The sequence below is a fragment of the Hippoglossus hippoglossus genome, chromosome 19, assembly GCF_009819705.1.
Source record: "Hippoglossus hippoglossus isolate fHipHip1 chromosome 19, fHipHip1.pri, whole genome shotgun sequence".
Classification (NCBI taxonomy): domain Eukaryota; kingdom Metazoa; phylum Chordata; class Actinopteri; order Pleuronectiformes; family Pleuronectidae; genus Hippoglossus; species Hippoglossus hippoglossus.
The window spans coordinates 8,286,390-8,311,231 of NC_047169.1; the positions used below are offsets into that span (position 1 = coordinate 8,286,390).

Sequence of the window (24,842 nt, forward strand, 5' to 3'; positions counted from 1 at the left end):
ATTTTGAGTCCTGTGCCCAAAGCTTTGACCGATCTGACCATGACAATACACACACACACACACACACACACACACACACACACACACACACACACACACACACACACACACACACACACACACACACACACACACACACACACACACACACACACACACACACACACACTACCAGTGCACTTGGAATCTACATCATTTTCTTTGGAGACTCAGACACGTTCTGTGGGACGGCCGTGACCTGAGGTGAAAACATGTGCCAGATTTGAAAAAGATCACTCAAGGTGTTCCTGAGATGCTGCGTGACCAACAAGACCAAAAACATGATTTGTACGGTCACCGTGACTTTGACCCTATCGTACTATTTCATCTCTTCTCCTCTTTCATGTGCTGAGGAAACCCATTCAGTGTTTCCCACAGGTTGTGAATTTGCTTGTTGTGGTGGGTGGCACGTTCTGTCGCGGTGTGACCTGCAGAGAATCATGCAGTTTAGAGGGGAACAGCGTAAACCGGATTATAGGCGGCTGCACACGGAGTAGACTTCACCACCTCGGTTAGCGCATGTAACCCAGACAGGTGTGTGCCCAGACATTTGATTGAAGAGTGAAGTGAGGCGTTCTGATATCGATTCGATTTCCACCACACTGTGGAACAACAGAACACCCTTCAAGTGCAAGTTCACCCGAGGACTGGTTTCTGTCATTTTAGGTAGTTCTTGTAGTTCTTGTCATAGTGCTCATTTTCAATGTGAGGCATAGGTGTCGAGATATTTTCCCTGTTATTTTTTTTCTGCTTCGAGCCTTGAGCACTTCCAGGCATCAATTGACCAGGCCTGACATCCAGCTGTGTGTCTGGGTGGCGGAGCGTGGATTGAATAAAGTGTATATTGGAGTTAAGAGGAAGTAACAAGTCAGCTCAGACAAAGTACAGCTCATTGCATGGTAAGAAGGACACCTCACACTGTCGCAAACTGTTGTTGTTGCATTGGCATGAACAACTTACTTGCTTGTGGTCTTTTTTTAAAGGTTTAAAAAGCATATTTAAAGGTTATCTACTCCCAGTTTTTCGCATGTAGGGGAAGTACATTAAAGGCTAGAGACTGCCACAGAAAAAATAATGAAAGCTTGCAAAGTAGGTGGGCTAGCACTCAAGGTAATTTGAAATGTGCACATTGCAGCATAATACGATCATTCCAGGGCTGAATGACGCAACAGAGAGGGGGGGAGTAAGTGGGGTTTCCTGTCCATTTCCAAACAGCCGTGGTCGGATCCCAGTTTTCCAAGCATCTGCAGCAGAGTGGAGGAGAAACTACTACTACCTAGGCAAACAATGGATGTGCTGTCTGTTGTCCGTCAACTCTGCCAGGGCACAGAGGGGGAAAGGAACTACACACACCCCTAACTTTTCTCAATCTCTCTCAGTTAACATCGGCCACAGTGGAAAGGCAGGGAAAACGCCGGTGAACCCGATCTCCCTTTGCGCCCTGCACCCCCAGGGGTCTTTCAGCATTTCATCTCTTAGCCTGAAAATCCACAGTGCCAAAGCCTGGCAGCTATCTTTGCACAAGCCACAGCCGAATACTGAGCTCTCTCTCTCTCTCTCTCTCTCTCTCTCTCTCTCTCTCTCTCTCTCTCTCTCTCTCTCTCTCTCTCTCTCACACACACGCAGATCAGTTTGCAATGATTACATAATTCACACCTCTAAAATCTACCGAACCCCATTTCTGCGGTTGCCTTCTGTCTGTCAACATCGACTAAGCCATGTGTGTGGTTGAGCGGCCTCTCGTGCACTCTCAGAAATTCCTCCAGAAAACAATGTTGGGGAAGATGTGGTGTAGAAGCAGAGCGAATTTCTTCCATTCCCTGTAGAGACAGCCTTGAAAGCGCTGGATTTGCATGGATTACATTTTCATTTGTACCATTCTGTACTGTGCTAATAATTATAATCCACTTTGGAACAAAAGCAAAAAAACGAGCACATGTTGCCAAAAGAATTTTAAATCTTGAAAATCGCTGGGGTTCGGGTTTTTTTTAAAAACTTAAAACAAAAAAAAGGGAAAGCTTCTGCTGAGGTGGTGAAGTAGCAGACAAAGAATTATCTAATGTCGCCCGGGCCTTTCAGCCACAAAGGAGGTGACTGGTCCGACCTTCTTCATTATCAAAGGTGAATACCATTTTTCAGCCAGCTGCTGAGGTGTAATAATGAAGCCACTCGGCTCTGCTCGGCCCTGAGTGGTACGGGAGGCTGCCCAAACACAGACCGCATACCATTGTTGAGAGTCCAGGAATGCTGGCTGGCTGCGCAGAGCTTCGAGCAAGGACAATATGAAATAGAGAGAAGACTTTGAGAAAAAGCGCCACGGCACACAAGTTCACGAGAGCACGAGAGTCAACTTTCTGTTAGACGCAGGGATGGAAAAAACCTTCCTTGAAATGAACTTTCCCTCAACACAAGCCCTTCAGATTAAAAGCCGCACTCCTGTGACATCAAAGCATTCATTGTGCATATCCAATGCTAATTTACCATTCAAGGTAATTAATCATCACCAAATCACTGTCATTAGATTCCGTGTATACAAAGAGACAGGAGTGTTTCAAGAGATTTAGTGGGCCCAGGCGAAAGGGAGCGCGGTGGGGGGGCCTACCTGAGTACAGATACCTTTGAAGATTAAGATTTTAAATGTTTTTTAGGTCGGGCTTGGCTAGTTTTTTTTCAGGCTGAGTCAGGTTGAGTTAGAAAATTACAGCCACACACTACATTCCGCTAAGATTAACAACAAAGAATAAACTCTATATATCAGCTTTCGATCTTTTGGTCATGGTAACTGGTCCTGTAATGACCACAAACTGATATATACGTGCAGGTGAGTTTCACATCTCTGGAGTGAGATTTACTTGTTATTGTACGAACATGAGTGGTTCTCATTTAACATCTAAAAGTGTATCTGCCAAAACGCATAACTCTCCCTAAGACGCTAAAAGACTGAAAGCAGAAAGAAACAGCGAGCACGGATCTGTCCAAAAGTAAAACAAAAAAAAAGAAGAACACCTACCCACACCTCTAAACCTCAGTAATTAACATTTTACAACTCACTTGTTTATCCATAAAAAAAAAACAAGTTGCATTGTTTAAAAACAATGCGGGTTTATTGGCGGTTGTTGTGCTGAAGTGCTTCTTGGCCGAGAGTTGTGAACACCTCTCCACAGGAAGAGGAAAACCACAACTTACCATTATTACACTTCGGTTTCTGCACAGATTAAAGAAACGAGATAGAACGTGAGGCAGCCTCAGAGGTGTTGGTAGCCTGAGGTTAGCTACCCCCCCCTCGCCTCCCCTCGATTTCCAGTCTTTATTATAAGCCAAGTAAACCATTTCCTTGCCTCCAGCTTCCCACAATATTGGACAGACATGGTGGCATCACTTCTCGCTAGGAAAGTCACCCTGTGGGCATCGTGGGCCAACTTTGATTACGCACAGGCACATACTCCGACACACAGTGAGGCTGGCAGCATTTCTCACTGACGTCAGGCAAAAGCGAAACTGAATTGTGGTGCCGTTGCCTTGCTCGCAGTATAAATTCACATTTACGAGCAATTCACAGCAGCATTGACCGGGCAAAATAGACAAAATCTGGATTTTTTGGCCAATAATCTAGTCCCAGTCCATCCCTGGTGTGAACGCATCAAGGACGCATTTGATATCTAATCAGACCACATTAGGAGGTGGTCTGGGACAGATGTGGCCATAGTCTGGGTCACACTGAGGACCCAGCTGCCCAGGTGACGACCACTGACCCACTTTCAAATGTATTCAAATGAGTGGAATCCGATTACCTAGTAGAACTACACGCAGAGTGTCGATTCACTCACTCACCCCCCCCCCAGCCTCCTCTCTCCCTCACTCACACACACATTGACAACACACATCTGTATTGCAGGACTGGCTAAAAACAACATAATTTGGTCTTTTTCAAACAGATATGACGTCCGTATTTACCTACATGTAGGGCAGGGGAGGAGCATTTTGACGTCAGGTGTGAACTGACAAACTCGGAGCCGTCCACCCGTGAGCGCATGTTATTAGCACGTCAGAGAGCGCTGTTTAAGCTCTTAGTTTTATTTATCTGTTGATTTAGAGGTTCATGGAAATAATCTGTGATTTACAATGCACATTTGTTTCTTGAGTGAATCGGCTTTATTCTTCCTCCCTCGTATCCTTTTTGAAAGTGGAGATGGTGCAGGCACTGAAAGTTTTAGTTTATTTTTAGATTTGACTTGCGTGATCCAAGAACTTATTACTTTGCCGAAATAACTACATGTGATATCTGGACAAGCACCACAGCCGCGCAGGTGTAGGTGTATTATGACATACTGTGAATCGCTCAATGTGATGAATGTCGTCTTGTGGTCATGGTGACATTCATACAAACACACAGTCCAGCAGCTTGAAATAACGAGTTAGTGCTGTGAACCGCCACAAGTCTCTCTCCACGCACACACCCACCCACACACACAGGCATGTCAGTCAATGCTGCTGGCTAGTGCTATTGATTTATCAAATCACTGACATTTTGATCACCAGGGTGTTTGAGGGCACTGGCAATTTCTGTCCATCTCTTGCGGTGAATCAAAGGGACAACCTCCAGGGCTGAAACAAAAATAAAATAACGCCAATGTAGAGGTTTTTTCGGATCCTAACATTTGGCTGAAGCATCTAAATCAATATGTCAGAGAGTGAGGTCACCCACTGCTTTGTTTCTCAGCATCTTTCCACAAAGCTGAGCCTCACAAACACTGAGCGCTGTCACCTGTAAATAAGTCATTTAAAATTAAAAGTTTAAAGTTTCTGGAAGGAGGGAATATGGGCCAAGGAAGAACCCATTAACTTTTGGAGCAGATTTGATTAAGATTCATACATTAAAAAAAACAAAAGATATGTATAGTGCTCATATCTGTAAACAGTTGAAATGTGGTGTATATCCAGTCAGGGCTATTTTTCAACAGGAAACAAAACAAGTTGTGATTTGAGGACATAAAGTAAAATTTTACGCAAATCAGTAAAATAAAAACAACGTGCCTAAGAGAAACTGTACTGTACTGTACAATCTAGATGTTTGTATTAAATGTAGCATAATAATATTTTTCAAAAAACAATTAAGTCTGGCTTATCCATGGAGAAAAGTAATATTGAATGGAGCCCCACAGTTTGATCCCTAAATGGTTGAGGGTCAAACCTTTCTGTGGGCTTCTGTGGGTGAGGGCTGCATGTGAGACGTGCACAGTATGGAGCGGTCCGTCTGCTTGACATATGGTGCCAATTACCTTCTGATGGGTTTGCCGAGGTAAAAAGGCCAATCCATATTGGCCCTTCCCACCCAGGTTTGCACAAGCAGCCATTCATCAGATTCTACGAGAACACCTCCCACCCAAATCCCAAACTAAACCCCAACCTGTCTGGAGTGGACAGGCAGCCTACACATGGCTCCCCGACTCAGTGAACAGACAACTCAAAGTCAAGTTTACAGTACACGCTGGTTTTAGGTAGGTTCATTCAAGTGGAACCAAACCAGGGCCCAACTGCAATCTTTAATACTGCTCTCCATCCAGGATGACTTTGGTACTAAAGAAGCCAAGTTATAGACTTTTGAGAGTTTATAACTTAATGAGAATGTGTATTAAATACTTTTTTTTTTTTTAAGTGAGAAAGCAGTGAGAAGAAATGCTTAAAGTTAAAATGTTGCCTTTTGTATCACTACCCAACACAAACACATAAAATAGATTTCAAAATTAAACCTGTGATAAAGATGAATTAGTAGATTTATTAGTAGATACATAAGTAGTTTGTACCTTTGTATTAATTTCTGTCCTTTGATGACGCAAAGAATGAAAATAACCTGGTGGCTACCACGTTTAGTAGCTTTAAACATTATAATAGAAACCTACGTATACGCTAAGATCTGGGTAATAACATACTTATGTAACAAAGCTGCTCGTCTAGTACGAAACTTCAAATTGTCTCCTCTAATTTCTTTTCGCAGGAAGTAATTTTACATTTCTTTTCTCCTTTTAAAATGTACAGTGCTATAATAGAGTTGGCCTTTATACCTGTAAAATGTTGTTTACAGGTTATAAATGATGGAGCCATTTCTCTGCAGTGCTAAGAGCTGCAGCCTTTATTTTACAAATTATCACTTCAATTTTGCTGTGAGATATATTATAATGGTTCGAATTAAAACTACTAACGCTGGAGTTGTATTATATAAAATCTTTTAGCAATCTTCTTTGATGATAGGCCGGATGCTGAGTGTTAGCGTTAAAAGAAACATATTTCTTACATATTCCTCGGGGTTGCACGCACCTAACCAGCATGTGTACATTCAGCCACCCTGTCTGCCGTCTGCCAGTTTGGCCAGTAGCAACGCAAGTTATAGTTATGTTATATATCATCTGGTTTCAAGCTGCAGAACTGATCTTCATGGATGGAGATAGTGCACGGACCTCCTTTTTCAAAAAGGGGCAGAGAAGACATGTAGCAGCCAGCGAGAGGAGGGGACGAAGATGCCTTTATGTTAATGGCTTCTACAGATTCCAATCCTCCCGTCTGTCTTTTTCCAGTTGCTCAGCCACACGACGCTGATTGAATCGTGAAGTCAAGGTTGAGGTGGAGTTTAGGGGCAAACTGTGTCAATTACATAGTGTATATAAGCCGATCTGCCACCAGCTAATCAGTCCAGATGTCTAACCAAACACAGATTTACCTTCCCTTGAATATATTATGTGACACAAAAATAAGAAAATAATACTCCAACACATTAAATGAAAGACAAATAAGCCCTGAAAGTAATCCAACATGGGGAATTGAAAAAAAAGGAATGTACAGTATAAAAATGGTTAATAGGCTTTTGGATTAGAAAAAGCCAAAAGACAGGCAAAGACACATCGCGTGTTCGGCGAGCGGAGATTACAAAAAGCCACAGCCAGAGGAGGAGACGGGGCTCATCAACTTAGCCTACACAGAGACTGGAATATCTGCCCACATTAGCCACAAGCATTATGGTACATTCTGTACGTGCACATGCCTGGCAACAGGGACACGCCGAAACTCCAGCTGTGTATCAATCATTTACCGAGCTATCAAAATATTTCTGACTCTGGGGAATTTAAGCGGTATGTCTGCGAGCTACACATAATCAGACACTCAATATTTCAAAAACCCGCCAGAGTTCTTCTCATCAAATTTGTACTCTTGGCCACAAAGGACATTTCGAATCGATGCCTGTGGTTCAAATTCAGCCAATGTATTGAAAGTTGAATTTTATCTTGCGACGGCACCGTGTCTTTTGTGAAGAGCAGCTTGGTGAAACGCTTTGGTCCACGGGAAAATTCTTGAAATAGCTATGGATGCATTGCCATGGAATTAGGTACAGATATTCTTGGATGCCGGTGGAAGAACTCGCTCTAGCTCCATAAACAGGTCAAAATCGCAACACTCACGCTAAACATTACATAAATGGCAACAAATGTTAGCACACAGATTGCTTAAAACAGACACCATGCTCCTAAATTGCACCAAAAGGCTATTATACGTTTATTAATATTATTATGAACTAACTTGCTGCACAATCTTTGATAATCATCTCTTGACAGTAGGATTACAGTAAAGCACGGCCCAGCGCAAGTTCACCTGAGGTGAAGTGCAGCTTAGGCAAACATGGAACTAATTCTAATGATATAGAGCCAGGGCTCCTGGCATGCATATAGACTTCACTTTGAATAAGCCTGTCTAACATTTGAGTCACAGAAACAGCAACACATGGATTTCACCACCTGAGCAGCTGCCTGCGTCAATCTATGGAATGCGTTCGGGCCATGAAGCAATTTCATACTCACAAATAACTTGTGCAATGCAGTCTTTATCAGAATTTAAACACCCGGGATGTGTAAAATCTGTGTTATTATAATGATTTGATACCTGAATGCGGAAAGAAACCATGTTGTACTTGATACTGGAAGAGAAAAAGTCATTTGACGAGGCAGCTCTGAATGTTCCTTTCGGCCTGTAAGAGTTGTTGGCACTTTGGGAGCAGTTATGGCGTCATTAACACTGGATTCATCTGTTGCTCAACTGTCCTCACGTATGAAACACAGCCTACTCGCCGGGGCATTACTGAAAGTGTGATTCCTGGAGCGACTCGGCCCAGTCACGACTCCTGCATATTCCACATGGCTGGCATTTAAGTCCCTTCACCACCGGGATTGTATTCCCGTAGGTATTTGTTCAGTGCCAGTAGATGGCTAGTGTGAAAGCTTAGACAAAGAAGGTGCACCTTTTGCTGGTGAAATGATTTGGGGCTTAGCAGGATCCAACGGATAGCATGACCACAGCCACTGGGGGCATGCTTAAACACTCATGCATGGTTTTGGAAGCAGTTATTCCTGGTCTGTGGGCCTCGGGCAATGACAGGTTTAGTGTGTGGGGGCAGGAAATGGCAACCCCTCTGTGCAGCGCCCAGCCAGGTCTGGAGCGCTGTTATGGGGCCAGTGGTTAAGAGGGAGGTGGGGGACAGGAGGGAGGTCAAGGCAAAGGGCAGGCCAGGGCAGCGCAGTTATTCAGGGTAAAAGGGGACAAGAGTAGAAGGCAAACATAACAGTTCCTAAACTGGTCAACATGCAGAGAGTGAGAGCATGAGAGCTTGAAAAGTGAAATAAACACCCAACATTATGATGACAGCAAAGGCTTTTGAGTGCAAGGTTTTCACTTGGTATAGAGTATTTATAAACTGGGGTATTAATACTTTTACTAAAATATAAAATATCTCTTTTCCTCAGACTTTTTTTATTGAAAAATGAGGAAAGCATGTGAGAACAGTGACAAATAACACAACCCTTACTCTTAAGAATTAAAAGTTTTCTTAAGCAATAAAGTGCGTTGTTACTCAGGGGTTTTGCTGCTGTAGCATTAACTGTTCTGGAATAAAACAGTAGCTTCTGGTAGCAAACTTTGTACGTTTTTTACTGTAGATTAACATTTAGCATGACGGTGCGATTTTCCAGTTGTTGTGAACGAGTCTCACCCGAGAATCTCCTGCTGCGTTCTTCATATGTGAAAGACAATGTCGGGATAATGTGCGGACATTGAGTACATGTCTGATAACGGCTTATGTTCCCGTGGCCACAATTGTTACCTAACGTGAAAGTAGCGTGGGATATCAAGTCTTCAAGTCAGCAAACTGAATCTGCAACTCGACATCCAACCTTAAGTTTGCCAACATGAGCAAAGCCACCGCAACAATGCATTTGAATCCTTCTGCAACTTTTCGTTTGTAAGGATGAAAAGATTACCGTATTATTTCCATTTTTTAAGAAATTGGAGAAGCTGATTTGAACATGTTCATAACACTGCCTGCCTCGTGCTGTTTAACACCGCATTATCCAACACGTTTGATTATAACTGAGTTAAACAACTCCCTGCAATCAAATGACTCCCTGCTGCTACGTGTATCATTCAGCCGCCTAACAGCTCATTGTTATTGTGAGCTGGACACACAAATAGACGAGCAACTGCTGCCAGCTCGCACAACACTGTATTTTTCTTGGCATTAGTGGGCTAGAATGATAATGACAACAGGTGGTGAGAAGAAACCCGGTGGCTTGTTGATGTGAAACGAGCGGATCTGAAGGAAATTAATTCTGTAGCGATAGAAAAAGGTGCAAACAAACATTCAGAATCAGATGTTTATCTGTTTATATACCACATATTGTAAATCACAACAAGGTGAGGTATATATACAGTAATTGTATTGCATTATACTGAGATGTGTTTGCAATATTTTGTCCACGCAATTTGAATGTTGCACTAAACTGGATTTTAAGGAAGGTGCATCAGTTAAACTAGTAGACAAGTATATATATTTTCCTAAACTGGTTCAAAACATACATTCAATGGAGGAAGTTCTATGTGAGCGTTGGAGATCACGTGTGTGACAGCTGTTGTGGGGTTGCACAGGGGAGCTGCCTCGGACCTTTTTTATTCTCACCGCACATGCTGCCACTGGGTGACATCATCAGAGCACACAATGTTTGTTTCCATAGTTACGCAGATGATACACAACTTTACATTGCCGCTGAGCCAAATTTTGATAATGCTCTGCGCTCCATCACTGAATGTCTTTCAGCAATAATTACATGGATGAGCAATAATTTCCTAAAGCTTAATGAGGATAAAACAGAAATCCTTTTAGTCAGCCCAAAATTCAAAAAAGAGAAATGCCTGGAAAATGATCTGGGTCAGCAAACTCCTTGGATTGAATCAGAAGTGACAAGTCTGGGTGTTATGCTAGATCTGAGTTTCAAATCACAAAAATGAAAGGTCAGAAACAAGCAGGTCTGATTGGGTTCTGAGGTTTTTTCCAAATTCCAATCACTCACTCTGCCGCTGGACAACACGCTGGTTCTGGATGTAAGTAGCAGTGCAGCTAAGTGGTGCTTTAAAGTACAAAGTACAAGTAACTAAACTTTGAACATCTGCAATTCAGGGGGTTTGAGTATGTGGAGTATTCCGGTGATTTCCCTGATTGTAGTCCCTGACGTGCTAATTATTGATTTTACTTGTGGCAGTGTACAGCTCCTCTGCCCCCCCCCCCCCCCCCCCCCCGTGGTACATATGGCTTTAAATAAACACCACAAATCATAATCTAGGGGTTTGTTTGGCTCACGGTCAGAGAGCAGGAAACCAGCAAAGAGATCATTTAAAAGTCACAAGCATTTTGTCACAAAACTTTTCACCACCAGTTTACATACCTCTAAAAAATGTGCAATAACTTACTTGTCATGTATAAACAGTAGCATTGTATTTGATTTAATGATTTGTTTTACAATGAGCTCTATAGACTGTAACAGTGACCGCCTGCTTTTAGAACGGCTCTGGTTCCACAAGTAAATTTCCCATTCATTTTCTCCACTGACGTTTCAAATAATCCTTATAAAAAGAGTTTTCAGACCGGAACCAGGCCGATCGGCTAAACAATAACATTTAAAAAATGGAAAAGGACATTTTACACGACTGTCTAAATAATTATTAAGGAACTACATACATAAACCAGTAAGGTGTAGTAAGGCTAAACGATCTGATCATAGCCGATGTGATTTTTCGCAGGTGTAGTCAACATTTCCACGGTAACAGTGAGCTCCGCCAATCAGAGACGTCGCTATTACACCTGAGGATTGTGGGTAGTGTAGTATTTCTCCCAGTCAAACAGGTGTTTCTTACAACACAGGGGCTTCTACTGGAGCGTTTCACAATCTTGTCGCTTGTGGTGTGTCTACCTTGGATGGTTACACTATAAAATCTAAATACCGTTGACCTCGTGTTGATGTCTAGGGTCTTGTCTGCGGTATCTGCTGCAAGGCTACAACTAACCCTTCTCTTTATTGACTCTATACAAGGCGCATAAAATCATTAATGAGGAATATACACGGCTAGCATAAATAATTCTCATGGATAATGTCACATTACTCATCAGTGTGGGCACTTTAAACTCCCACTACATGTATCTGAGGATCATTTGAAGTTTACAGCTGTGGAAACTCCCTTAAAATAAATGAGCTCCTGAATAGCGACTGACTCGAAGCAGCTGCGTGTGCATGTAGGTCTGCTGGCTCACTAACCTCCTCTGTAAAGTCCCCAGGGATGCTTTATTTATCTGTGCTGCCCCCCCACACCCCCACACACCCACACACAACTCTCTGGTCTCACCTGCTCACCTGCACCTGCTCAGATAGGATCCAGTCAAAATAAGTAATTTTGCAGACAGACGGCCACAGCAAACACGGCCATTGGCATCGGCGTGTGGAAATTATGAATAAAAACAACAACCTCTGGCTCTTCCACTTCCCTCCCCCGCCGCCTCCCGCCCCCACACCGCACTCCTGGTTCTAAATAAGAGCCTCTCTTCAGGAGTCCACGCACACTCCAGGGAAAAAGAAGAGGGACCAGTCTCTGGTTCAGGTGGGCTCTCTCTCTCTCTTCTCCTGCCAATGTTTCCTTTGGCTGTGACCGACTCCACCTTGTAATTGGCCCACTTATGTCAAGTGGTCGTCCTAATTGAGATGAAAACTTAACACAAAGACCTTTAAGCCAAATGAGCGTTGGAAATAATGGAGATTAAAAAGCTAAGCTGAAATATACGATAGTTCCAAAGTGGTTCGTTACACTTGCCGAAACTTTCACCCACCTCGCTGTCCGTCTCCTCCCTCACTCACTTACTGTCTTTCATTTTGCTTGTTCTTCTTTCTCGGTTAAGGAATAATTGGGCAGCCAGTGCTGCTGTGGTCCCCTCAACCTCAGCAAACTTAGTTCCACCCCCCTTCTTCTTCTTCTTCTTCTTCCCTATAGACCTCTACTACCTTTTCCTCAAGAAAACCTGCTCACAGCATTCTCCCCTTTCTAAAAATGTTTTTCCATTGCCCCGTCCAAACCATGAGGGCCTTTCTTTGGACACACACACGCACAAACACAGCGTGATGGTTCACTCTCGCCGCATGCATTTCAGTTCTCTCGCCGCCTGGGTGAAGAAAAGCATCAATTAAAAGAAGGACAAAAAAATAAATAAATCCCACTAGCTCCTGCCCAACGGGAGGAGATTTGATTTCTTCACCTCTGCTCTCTTTGCTTTAACCCACGTCCTGATGGACTGGATGGAAGCCAGTGATCTTCAAAAGTCACATTATCTGTCCGCGCGGCGAGACGTCTCTGGGTAAGCAACCTGCACAGGATAAATCAAACGAGGCTGTGCAATCCTCGGCCTGGTGGTCTGGAAGTTAACACTCGGCAGGCTCAGGCAAAGTGACATAGTGCACAGGCAAAGACATGTAAGTGGATATTGGATATAATGAATAGAAATGAGAGTGATGTAGGTGGATGATAAAAAGGGAAACAATCAGAGCGTTAGGAGACGGAAATGAAACGCGACTTGGTATCTTGCATTATCAGATTCCCTGCTCATGTCCACATCTTGAAATTTTTCCAATAAATTCAGCATGTGTTACGCTAAATCAAGCATGTAAACACACAAAGGACACTATCAAAGTAAGCGCCGGTGTGCACAGACTGCCTGGGTCGACTTTCTACCTCACACGGATGGAAAGAAAGGCCCCCGCAGCTATGTGCAGAGGAGGATGTGGCGAGGAAGAAGACTTTCTACCACGCTGGCCCCGATGTCGGAAGATGCATCTGCAACGTGGGGTCACGCCTGGTCGGCAGCAGGGATTTACAGGCCCTTCAAGAAGAAGAAGAAGAAGAGCCCCCTCCCCTGCACCCCTTCAAAAACCCCACCTCCCTCCCTTCCCAGGCCCCTCTGAGAGCTGGCGGACGGTTAGGGTCCCAGAGTAAATATTTTTTTTTTCTCTATCAAAGACACATTTTCCAACCACTGTCAAAGAGGAGGAGGGCACTGTGGAAGAGGGGGGGATGGCTACGAGAAGGGAGAGGGAGCAAGAGAGAGAGAGAGAGAGAGAGAGAGAGAGAGAGAGAGAGAGAGAGAGAGAGAGAGTGGGGGTGAAGTTTTTCCTCCCTCTTCTCACCCCACTTTTCTCCCACCTCTCGTCCGCTGCTGCCTGCTGGGCTCCAGCAACATCTGGCACTGTTTATCACCTGGTCTGCTGGTTCAGGCAGGGGGGGGGGAAAGGCTGAGAGGGAATCTCAGTACCAACCTGAGGTCTGCTATGGCTGGGTTAACAGATCATTGTGGTTTATTACAATCCGGGTCCTGTTCTTTGGAGATTTTGGCCCCAACGATTTGGTTATGACAACGCTGTATGATCACAAAGTACACTGTGGCATTGATAACATCAGTTTTGCCAAAAGAAATGTAGGCTGATGAAGACTTTGGGCAAGATTTACTCGTGGGCGAAGTTTGGCTGTGAAGATTGACAAGACGCCAAAATTGAATAGAAAAAAAATAGGATTGGATGTGTAAGACAGAAAGTTTGAGTAATAATGTGATTTTTCATGGAATCTTTTCTTAACTTGGGAATTAGTTTAAAATGTGTATCAAACATCTTTTGTCGCTGCAATCACAGATCTCAGCAGCTTAAAGTGACTTGTAGAGTCACCAACATACACCGTCTACCCTTGAGGTCAAACATGTTAACTGCAATTTTTGCTTTTAAAATATTTAAAACCATGCATCCTTCAACCATGCGGATAACTTTCTATCCCTCTTTCCGTGTTTCAGCTCAACTGTTCAACAGTCTACTTATTTTCAATTAAGCTGCACCAAATTGTACACAAAATAACCTAATTTTACCGAAATATTACTATATTATTATTACCTAAATATATCAGATTTTAGATCCATTAATTATTCCCTGGGAAGTAAGGGAAAATGTCCCAAAACACAATATCTTGTAATGTTTAAGAATGTTAATAATCAGCAAGGAGAGGTAATGGGTTCTTCCCTGACCCCCAAACACATCCTTCCACCAAGCTGTGTGGAAATCCCTCCAGTAGTCTTTGTGTAATGCTGCTAAATAACAGACAAACCAACAAACAAACGCAGATGAAGACGTAACCTCCTTGGCGGAGCTGAAAGGAACAAACTTGGAACTAAAACCATCTTCTTCAACTCCGGGACGGGTTGAGGTCGGTTTCACCTCACTTCCCCTCACAATATTTAAACATGAATGTGTGTAAAATAAAAGGTATATGTATAAAACTGGAAATCAAATTACATTAAAAGCGACGTGAACGGGGATCTGGTGGCGAGTCTTTTCCCCGCGCCTGGCACCAGAAAGTGACAGACGGAGGGAGCGTATAGGGGAAAGACAGAGTTCCTGGGACAATGAGGCCCATTGATACGGTGGAGACAGGACCGGGTGCCTCCAGCACGCTGAGAACGGCTGACGGTGCACAGAGGCACAATGATTACAGTCTGCATTACAAATGGCTAAAACAGAGCCGTGGTCCAGCAGAGGCCACGGCATCAGGAGAGACCTTGTCCAGAGACGGAAACGCCACCACCAACTTCTTTTGTTCTCTTTAGGTCTGACTACCAGGAACAGCTTTCAAAAGATGAAGGTGTAGCTGCTTTTCATCCCTTTTTTCAAAAATACCTCGTCTCATTTAATGAAGGGAAACTCAGCTCATCACTGAAACGCTCGATCAATGTAACAAACAAAACAGCTGCCACTGATATGAAATGTTACTTAATACTTGGACCACGAACAAGCACAAAATAATACAACTTTAACAGAGCCATGAAATCCCACCAGTACTCACAGCTTTTTTTCTGCCCCCCCCCCTTTTTTCCCCTTTCGCTCTTTTCCATTTAAACCCAAAGGAATTTCATTGAGTTCTAGAGATAACGTATGTTGCACCACAAGCGTTTTTCCACACTCTGCAGCTCCTGCCTACACAGCAAAGGGCCCCCGCTCATTCAGGGTCCGCTGTGGCTGGGAGAAGACATTGACAAAAGTTTATGACGCCATCTATGGGGTCCGTGAGGAACTGCACCTGAGTCCATGATAATGCACTGTTTTGGTCCCAGCGTGAAGTCGAAAGATTCATAAGAAAGCAGCGTTTGTTTGTGGCTTTTATGATTTGATGTTTGATTCAACCGCGAGACAATAAATAATTCAGAGAGGACGTCAGAATTTCTCGCTTCGTTTCTCCTTAATTTGCAATATTTATTCAAAACAAATTCAGAATATTCTTCTGGACTGTGAGTTTCTCATTTATAAGTAAATTTTATTCTTCAGCAGCCCCTCAAACTCTGCCTGCAACTACCGTACATCCTTCCTTTTTGGTTTTCCATTTTGTTTCCCTCTATGCTAGAGACTGGGTGATGAAGAGCACAGGGACGCAGAGACATACCTGTCTGTATGTGCAGATGATGATCTCTCGCAGATGGTAGTGCATTGGGGTCATGGTCTCGCTGATGGAGTCCAGGGCCGTGTCCACCTCCCTCTTCATCCTGTGACCGTCGGGGAGCAGGCGAACCAGCTGCATCACGACCTGGACGGCAGGGAAAAGGCCAAAAGTTTCAAGCAATGTTTGCAAAGTTGTGACAAGACTGCGGAATTTCAACAAGCGCGAAGAAATCCGCCTCTTAGATGGATGAATCCTATTATAATTGAGCAGATGGAGAGGCAGGTGCAGCCACATTATACTTTCCTCACATGTACAAACTTTTGCAAATGACTGGCATTGGATTCAGAGAGGACATAAAAGTGCTGAAGCCTCTTTTTCTCTCTTCTCCTCTGTTCCTTCTTCATTTCTTTGAAAATGATTGACAAAAAGAAGTCTCAACACAATGTTAATTTAGCAGCTGTTCTGCTCTTTCTATCACACAATCCCCCCTTCAGCAGATGGAGGTTTGCCCACTTCTCACAATACAGCAGGGATGGAGGAAGAACTAGAACATTTCACCTCGGTAAAAGTACAAAAAAATAGACATAAATCTATTCAAGTATACTCAAAGTATTAAAAGAAAAAGTACTTGCAAAGTTGAATAATGTAGCCTACTCCCCTAATGCATTAGTCTACTACATCATTAATTGTGCCTACTATATATTCTGTTTAAGACAAGAATAATGCAGACACATTCATACCAATAAGGAATGCTGCAGATTATCTGATATCATATTAATATCAGGGTCTAAAATCAACTGCCCGCTCTGATTGGATCAATGAACCAATTCACCGCTCGTTATTGATCAAATCTAAATTTAAAAACAATGTGTACATGTAACGCAATGCATGGGGAAAATGTAGTGGACTAAAAAGTACAGATATTTGCTGATGCAGTTGCAGTTTATTTCTGATCTTGAAGACAAGACCTTGAGCCTTTCAGGGAATAATCCACAATCTTTCTATACAATATGACTTGCAGTTGAGTTTGCGTGTAAAGATATCCAACTTTCCTGCCTAGAATTGTTGTTTTATCGGATTATGTAAAGAAATTTGAATTCTCTTTGTGTTTGGAATGTGCTGTGAAGATAAAGCTACAGCGGCATCTACCAATCACACCACGTCTGCTGCTGTACCATCAGAATGAAGCCGTATTCCGACGAGAGCTGATTAAAACGATCAGGCCAACGTCAGACATCCATCTCTGTGAAACATTTTGATTATGGTTCTGTATGGACAAGAAGATCGCTGCCTGTCAGATCTCTTCAGGTACTTTTTGACATGCGTTTTAATACTGGGACGAACTTTACAAAGCAATTAAATGTACGCTACATTATAAGTATTTCATGCTTTCTTTCTTTAAATGGTTTGTTTACACCAAATTTACAGAGATGACCTAGGCCCTTTACAGATTTTTTACAAAAACATACAAAAAGATAACGTAATTTATGGGTTTGTGCATGTCATGCCCATATGCTCTATCTATACATTTCCTGTAGGAGCTTTATATAGGTGCAGTTTAACAGAAGATGCTCCCTACGTCTGTGTCACACTGGGAGGGAGGATTATGTAACAACACAGTGGCACAGAGGGAGGCTGTGGCACCTTTTTCTCGCAGATAAGGCAACGGGAACAGCAACATAACATTTCCTCGAGAGAACTGCACAAGGTTTCCGTGGCGACCGCTCTTTGTATCCCAGAAACTGCGGTGGCTGCGCCGCTGTGAGTGGCATGTGGCATTGTGTGCCTCTTTCTGTCTGTCCGTGTTTACAGTGCGGAGGACACAGCCAGCAGGTTCCAACCACTGATTCAATGTCACTATTCTGAATCAAGAAAATGAAAAACACCCAGTGGCGTAAATTCACAGCTGCTTTTCAGAGCAGAGGAGAAAAGCTTTGGTTTGGTTTTGTCCACGCTTTCGATCACAGGTGCAGAGTTAGAGGTTAGGAAGCTAACCAGGACTACACATAATCCTTTAGCACACAGTCGTATTGTGTGCATTGTCGCAGAAATCTGAATGCAGGAGACCGCACACACATTGCAGACAGAAAACACTTTACAGTGGAACACATGCAGAAATAAGTGGCACTTGGTGACGTTCTTATATAAGGGTTGGAATATAAAATGGGAGCTGTTTCGGTTGTCAAGTGACTTCTCGTACAGGCAATAAATACTCAACAGAAGAGGAGTCAACAGGTGAAAACTACAGGCAGACAGACAGAAGTGACTAATCATAGTTTTGATAATCAATTAATGTATAATTTTAAGTCTAATATCCAACAGTCTTCAAATGTCTTGTTTTTCTGACCATCTATTCAAAACCAAAAGATGTTCAGCATCAAGTGTATTTTATGCTTAAAAATTACTAATACAAACTACAATGATTGCAAAATTTAAATAATTGCAGATTCATATGCAGAGTGTTTGATTAACTGACTTTTGATTGGAGCTCTTAACACTTGGTTTAACTTTGCAGTGAGCAGCACCAGTTGTGGTAAATTGCATTTCTTCTGAATTTGGGTTTAACGAAAGACTTGTGCTTGTTCCATTTAAAATGGAGAGTGAAAAAGTCAGGGTAAATTGATATTATATCTTTACAAGCTGGAGAGGGTCAAGGTTCGATTGCTTCAAGGATACATACCTCAAATTCCCCTTTCGTGTACTTGGCATCCGGAACAGAAACAATCTCGTCTTCTGCAAACTCTGGGAAACCCTGCAAGAGAAAGACACAAGTTTGAATGTTATTTTGGATGATAAAAGCCTCATTGAGATTTCAGGTCAAACTGTGTCAAAATACAATGACGGGAGCTTTAATGAACATGCAGAAGGAAGCATCTTACATTAAAATGCCAGAGGGTCAGAACAGAGATGACCATGGCGGTTGTGGTCCTGCCTTTGCCGTTGGAGCAGTTAAAAACGAAGGCTGAGCGGGAGTCTTCGGCCAAGGAACTCTTCATGGCATCCAGCAGCTGATCGAAATCCTGAGAACAAGAACACACGCATTGGAAATCACACACAAAAACAAAACACACAGACTGCACAACAACACGTCTTAATTTGACCTACATGTATGTGTATCATAAGGAAATCAACCGATGATATAACATGTCAATGTCGAGTTTAATCATATTCTTCTTAATGCATGCTGCATAAAGTCAAAATATAACATTAGATTGATTTTACTGCATCCACTCTAATTTTATATTTTTTACCACTGATTCAGTGAAAGATTCCAATATAAATCTGCAATATTAATGAATGATAATAACAAAGCATACAAAATACAACTGGGGTGGTTGAGAAAAAGTGTTTTTAAATATTAGATTTGTTTATGAGAATGACAGTAACAGTCTTAACCACAAGAGGGAGCACAAGGTTTATTTAATGTCTCTCTTACACTCGGGTACCAGGGAACTGAGACGCTACTTCGGCACATCGTGCTTGTATGTTTGTGAGTATAAGCGTGTTAATGCTCCCGCTCAGGTCATTACCTCCTCCCTGGGCGCGCTGCACTCCGGCAGAGGGATGCGTTTGTAGACGAGGCCCTGGTGGGAGCTCTTGTGCTGGTTGAAGATCTCCTGGACCGTCATGCAGCTTTTAAACATCTTCATCTGTTTGTCCTGCTCCAGCGTCACCTCCAGCCACTTCTGAGCTCGCAGGACCGCCTCCTTCAGAGACGTCTCCAGTTTCTACGGGCCAGGAGGGGACAAGAGCACTCTCACGTCAGCTGTTTGAAGCTAGGGCAAATCTAGTGTGAAAAAACGAGTGACTTTCCCAAGCACTCTCTATCATTAATCTGATTGTAAGCGACCTGAAAACATCTAAAGAGAATTATTTCCACTCTACCTCTATTAGCTGTGGGTCAGATGATGGGATAGGAATGTGCTGGTCCAGGCACGAGGGCTCCCTGGGTGTGAAAGTCTGACCGTTTCCTTCCAACACCAGCTCCTCCTGCAGGTTCACCCACAGCACGTGGCTGTGCTTCCTCTTCTCATCCGACAGATGGGCCAAAACTGCTCCGGTGGCCTGAGCACAGCAAGTTTACGATAAGACGACGGGGAGGTGGAAGTCCTGCACAGGCAGCCCAGAAGTTGGCGTGCAAGTGTTTTTGTACTGTCACAAATATTAATGCAAGCAGGGATGGAAGCATTCTGGTGGTGATTACAAAATTAGAGATTCAATTTTCTGTGATGTTTGATATGTGCAAATTCTTTCTTTTACTTATTTTATTTCACATTTGTTCTCTTTCTTAGTACTAATAAGAAATGCAACCTCTCTATATGGAAGTCTCCCTTTTAATCTTTCAAGTTTATGTTTGGGTTTCATATGATTAAGGGAACATTTTGTATTTGGTATTAATGCGATGAAAGTCTTAGGGAATCTGCTGCACCTCTGATGTCGGCTGAGCGACTCCATAAACAGGCATCTTGGGCACTCGTCTGAAGTTGACCGCCTTCATCTCCTTCACTGTGCTGAGCACGTCAGGAGCCAAGTACTCATCAGCAACCTGTGCACACGCATATCACACACATAATATATATGAGACACTGAAGGTTTAGAGGATTACGTGAATGTGTGAGAAGATGATGACTGATCTTAGAGAACACAGGCACATTGTGTAGCAAGCTTTATCGGTAAGCATTTGTTTACATAAATTAATTCCGTATCCTGCATGACATGGTTTTGGTTTCAAATTACAGACACAGATGTAATTTACAGAATCATTCTTCCTCACCAGGACGCGGGCTCCCCTGGTGACCAGCTCAGCCGGTGCCGACAGCTCCGACAGGTCCATGCGGGCCAGCAGTCTGTACAGCCACGCATGGCAGCACATCCACTGGCTGAAGTTGGACACAAAGGCAAGAGGATACTGCAAAATGCAACAGCACAAATAAAACGTTTATTTCATGTCTTCCAATCTCCGGCGAATATTAATTTGCATCAGTAAAGAAATCCACACGTCACCTGTTCGTGAAGGTACGCGTTAAACACAATCAAGTAGAAGTAGCGCTCCAAGCTCTGCATGGTGCGGTTGAGAAAGTAATCTTTGGTGCTGCTTCCCTAAGAAACAAATAAAAGTTTCACTGTCTGCCCACAGTAACAACCCAGGGTTTTTCTTTATTTCTCCAGTGAAGCAGCTCAACTAAATCTGCATTTAAGATCCCATTGAGAATGCTCAGTCAAAAAATAAACTCTGGTACTTAAGTGCTGCCTCAGATTGAGAGCCCACTTTGAAAGGGACTTTTTACACATCATTATACTTCGTCTTAATATCTTAGTCTCACTCTTACTTTATTTAGCAGAGCATTAACTGAGCAGAAGACGACTTTGGAAATCACAAGCCAGCAGCGGCATCTTCATCATCATCACACTAACCTGTATTTGATAATCTTCTCCGATCCCTTCCAGCTTACTCTTGTTCTCATGTATTGCTTCTTTTATGTTGTGCATTTCTGAACACAGGGCGATAGCCTGGTCAACCTGTCAGATGAAAACAAGACATTATAATTTGTGAAGTCTGAATGAAATGTAAATCTAATTTGAACTTGTAAGAACTTGATTTATTTAATAAAAAGGTATGTAGTAAAATACTTGAATAATCTTGCAAATAATAATAATAACATATTTGTCTTAAACAAGTAATCTGCTTTACCTCTTCCATGACCTGCTTTCCATTCGGCAGCTTGTTGATCAGAGACTGGATGACCTGGAAAAGAGGTTTAGGCTCTGAAGCTGCCGCCTTCTCAACCCTGCAAAACAAACCAAACATGGTCAACTCCAATCTTACCCGACATCCAGGAGAAAAGAACATGAATGCACAAAGAAACCAGTTTCAAAGCTCCACCACTATTATTAAATTTGTGATGAGGTCATTCTCCCTGTTTTCCAGATGTGTTAGATGCAGAGTTCTTACTGAGACGGCGGTTGTGAATCCCCCCTCAGGCGATTCATGACCAGGGTGCCCAGGATCATGGCAAGGTTGGTGCGGCCGACGCCCACCTGGCAGCTGAAGAGCAGCGACGGCAGCGGCCGGGACGCATCGTGGCCCAGGGACAAGCTGGGACTCTCCTGGAAAACAGGAGCGCATGTGGAGGAGAGAGCGTCAGTCGTGCTCAGCAGTAAGTAAATGAGAAAACATTTACACCAAACTTGGCAGGTATACACAGTTTTATTTAACGCTGCCAAACCTGCAAAAAAGGTGATTGACTCCTTTTCCATTGCCAGTAGAGGAGTTTGACTTTCAGTTTTTTACCCCCGGTGCATCATGTTACTCGTCACTAACGCTCTATAAACTGAGGCGCTCTCTCACCTCGCTGTCTTGCCAAACTAGCACGTTCACCCGGGTGTTTTGTTTCCATCACTGCCGATCAGAGTCTATTAAAACCTACTACTACTGCAGAGTAATCTGACCCGGGCGTGAATGCCGATTGTATCCAATTGCAGACAAAAGCCAGATGTTAGCGGCTGTTAGTGGGATATTTAACTTATTGGACAAGGGGCTTTACTTGCATGACAGAGATCAGTTTTAGTGAGTCATAGGGTTTATAATTTTGGAAATATGAGATGAGAAATGAGATCTTTAAAGCAAGTATAAGAGAATTGGGAAGTGAGGGATCTTTCAATAAGGAGGAAAATGTCATATGTGAGAAATATTGTAAGAGTGAGAGAAAGGGTCTCACAGGCCTTAGCAAAAGCTCTGATCCAAACACTGTTCTAAAAAAAGGGAAACGAGAGCTTCTTTCCAACCACAGGGAACTGGACCGGCTGCTGCAAGTCACTCCAAAAAAGGGCAAAACACAGGGAAAAGAACATCCTGTGTGAATGAAGGACGGAAACCAGACTGAGGGGATGACCAAAGAGCGGACGTGAAGTTGAGCACAAGCTGCAGGTTCTCTGCCATTTTTATTTCAAATAGCTATCACACTTATCAGATTGTTAGCACAGGCAGGGCGGAATCAAGGCTAAATGCATTAAAAGAAGGGTTAGGGTTAGCTTCTCTCTGCCTCGGTGAGAAAGTCCAGATGCACCCCCGGCCATATTCCAGCCATTAATAACTTTTAACGACACATCAAGAACAGCACGACCAAAAAAGGTTCATTTAATCGGCGGACCTGCACGGTGATTGACATTTTTACACGAGCTTACCCTGAGAATGTTAACAAATGCGTCGAAGTCTTCTTCCAGCGGCGCTCCCTCCATCGGTAACGGTAATCTGTAGTACCTGCAAGACAACAGATTGTCACCGAGGGTTGAGCCTGCGTCTGTGTTGTGTCAATATCGTCCTAAATGTAGGTCAAGACACACTGCACGTAAACATTTGACTTAAAATAAGTCCGGACAGCTGAGCCCCCTCATGCTTTGTTTACTAATTTCTCTAAGTCGCCGATAGTAACCTCTTCCAGCGACACACAAGGGATGATGGGAAAGAGACGAATCATGACATGACGTGATATATGCTCCTTTAAAATACCCACCACCTACACTTTTCATACTATAATAAAACATCTGGCTGCTTTCGCTTCTGCTGTAAAACTTCAAAAGTGTCAGTGATGAGGCTTCAGTCTCCTCAGGGAATAATTACTCCTCCTGCTCTGGAAACATTGCGAGCAGCCTGAGACGTCTCAATAAAGTCCACTGCTGATCTGATTGCAAACAGGATGCTGCCAGCTTTAGTTTTTACACACCCCTCACTGCACAAAAAAAAAAAAACAGGGCAACCGACACTATTTATAACCTGCCCTGCATATTCTGCTGCATTCAGCCATGATTCTGTCTGAGCTGACGTGAGAGGTGAGGAGGTAATAAAGGAGCAATGCAAACAACCTGTAGGCCGGCATGGTGAACATGGGCCTCTTGTAGACCTCCTCTGTCACATGGATGTCCTCCTCACACGTGATGGAGATCTTCTGGGGCTCGTCTTTGAAGAACTCTATGTCATTGTAGACGTAGAAGATGTTTTCGTTGAGCTTGGCGAAGTCGTGGAGCTGCGGAGGAAGTGGGAAGTGTTTAAATACGGCTACATTCATTTGTGTGGTACCAAACAAAAACACGTGCAGATGGCGAGTGAGTGCGCCTTCGTCACCTCCTTCCTGACGGTGAGCTCCAGGCTCTCCACCAGCACCTCCTTTTTCAGGCCGTGTAGGTTCTCATGTAGGTTTTCCTTCCTCCTGGGGGTGTACGGCACAAAGTCGTCATCCTTGTGCAGGAAAACCACCGGCTCCTCTCGTACACAGAAGAATATAACCTCCTGTTTGCAAAAGCACAGCGAGATAGGCATCAAATGATAGGTTTAAGAGCTAACGCTTGCTGCCTTCGTCCGACCACAACGCTTCCAAGAGCGACTGGAAACAATCTTTTGTCATATGACATGCAGCACATGAGTAAGAGGTTTTCAAGAGGCCTGACGTATAATTTTGTCAATTTCATTTCAATTACGGTCAGTTTCTCGCTGCTGTAAGCAAAGACGAGAGATTATTTTTCCACTGGCACACATGACCACAACTTTCTGTTTGCTCAGTTCTACAATTCAGCCGCAGCCTCCGCTGAGCACTTGACTCCTCAAATATTTACTGACAACACGGCTAGAGAGAGCCGAGGCAGAGCGACTCAGACACGGGAAACACACACAATCTACCAGTTAACCTAACAACCATTCATGTCAGCTTTAGTGTAGCTGTCTGACATTCTGGGTTACTTATGTGCATAAAAAGAAAATCATAGTGACCTCGTGTCCTTGCACCTGGAGCCTCTGGAGGACCTGTTTGAAGCCGTTCAGGCTCGGCTGACCCATCCCGTACAGAGGGTAGGATCCCTTGACTTGGCGGAAGTTGGGCGCCCCATAGCTGCCCGTGGTGTTCAGGACGTCTGCCTTGCTGTACACGTCCTGGACCATGAAGTACTCCCCCTGGAAGGCAAAGACCCTAAATTCATTTTCAGAG

General features: G+C 43.4%; 2 protein-coding genes across 4 annotated transcripts in view; both read right to left on the minus strand.

Moving 5' to 3' along the window:
* LOC117752898 (A disintegrin and metalloproteinase with thrombospondin motifs 3) overlaps positions 1-170 on the minus strand; it is a 62,126-nt gene extending 61,956 nt beyond the window's left edge. Inside the window, exon 1 of the mRNA XM_034570626.1 lies at positions 124-170. The gene's annotated coding sequence lies outside the window, so the exon portion shown is untranslated. The remainder of the gene's footprint in view (positions 1-123) is intronic.
* pald1a (phosphatase domain containing paladin 1a) overlaps positions 1-24,842 on the minus strand; it is a 53,051-nt gene that overhangs the window by 10,357 nt on the left and 17,852 nt on the right. For all 3 annotated transcript variants that reach the window (XM_034570628.1, XM_034570630.1, XM_034570629.1), the window contains 15 exons: positions 24,629-24,808; positions 23,987-24,151; positions 23,728-23,888; positions 23,050-23,125; positions 21,818-21,972; positions 21,557-21,653; positions 21,280-21,384; positions 20,869-20,964; positions 20,639-20,773; positions 20,294-20,410; positions 19,750-19,929; positions 19,395-19,592; positions 18,744-18,884; positions 18,545-18,616; positions 15,868-16,008 (listed from right to left, as the gene is read on the minus strand). In XM_034570628.1, the coding sequence (XP_034426519.1) occupies positions 15,868-16,008; positions 18,545-18,616; positions 18,744-18,884; positions 19,395-19,592; positions 19,750-19,929; positions 20,294-20,410; positions 20,639-20,773; positions 20,869-20,964; positions 21,280-21,384; positions 21,557-21,653; positions 21,818-21,972; positions 23,050-23,125; positions 23,728-23,888; positions 23,987-24,151; positions 24,629-24,808 (2,019 nt within the window). The remainder of the gene's footprint in view (positions 1-15,867; positions 16,009-18,544; positions 18,617-18,743; positions 18,885-19,394; positions 19,593-19,749; positions 19,930-20,293; positions 20,411-20,638; positions 20,774-20,868; positions 20,965-21,279; positions 21,385-21,556; positions 21,654-21,817; positions 21,973-23,049; positions 23,126-23,727; positions 23,889-23,986; positions 24,152-24,628; positions 24,809-24,842) is intronic.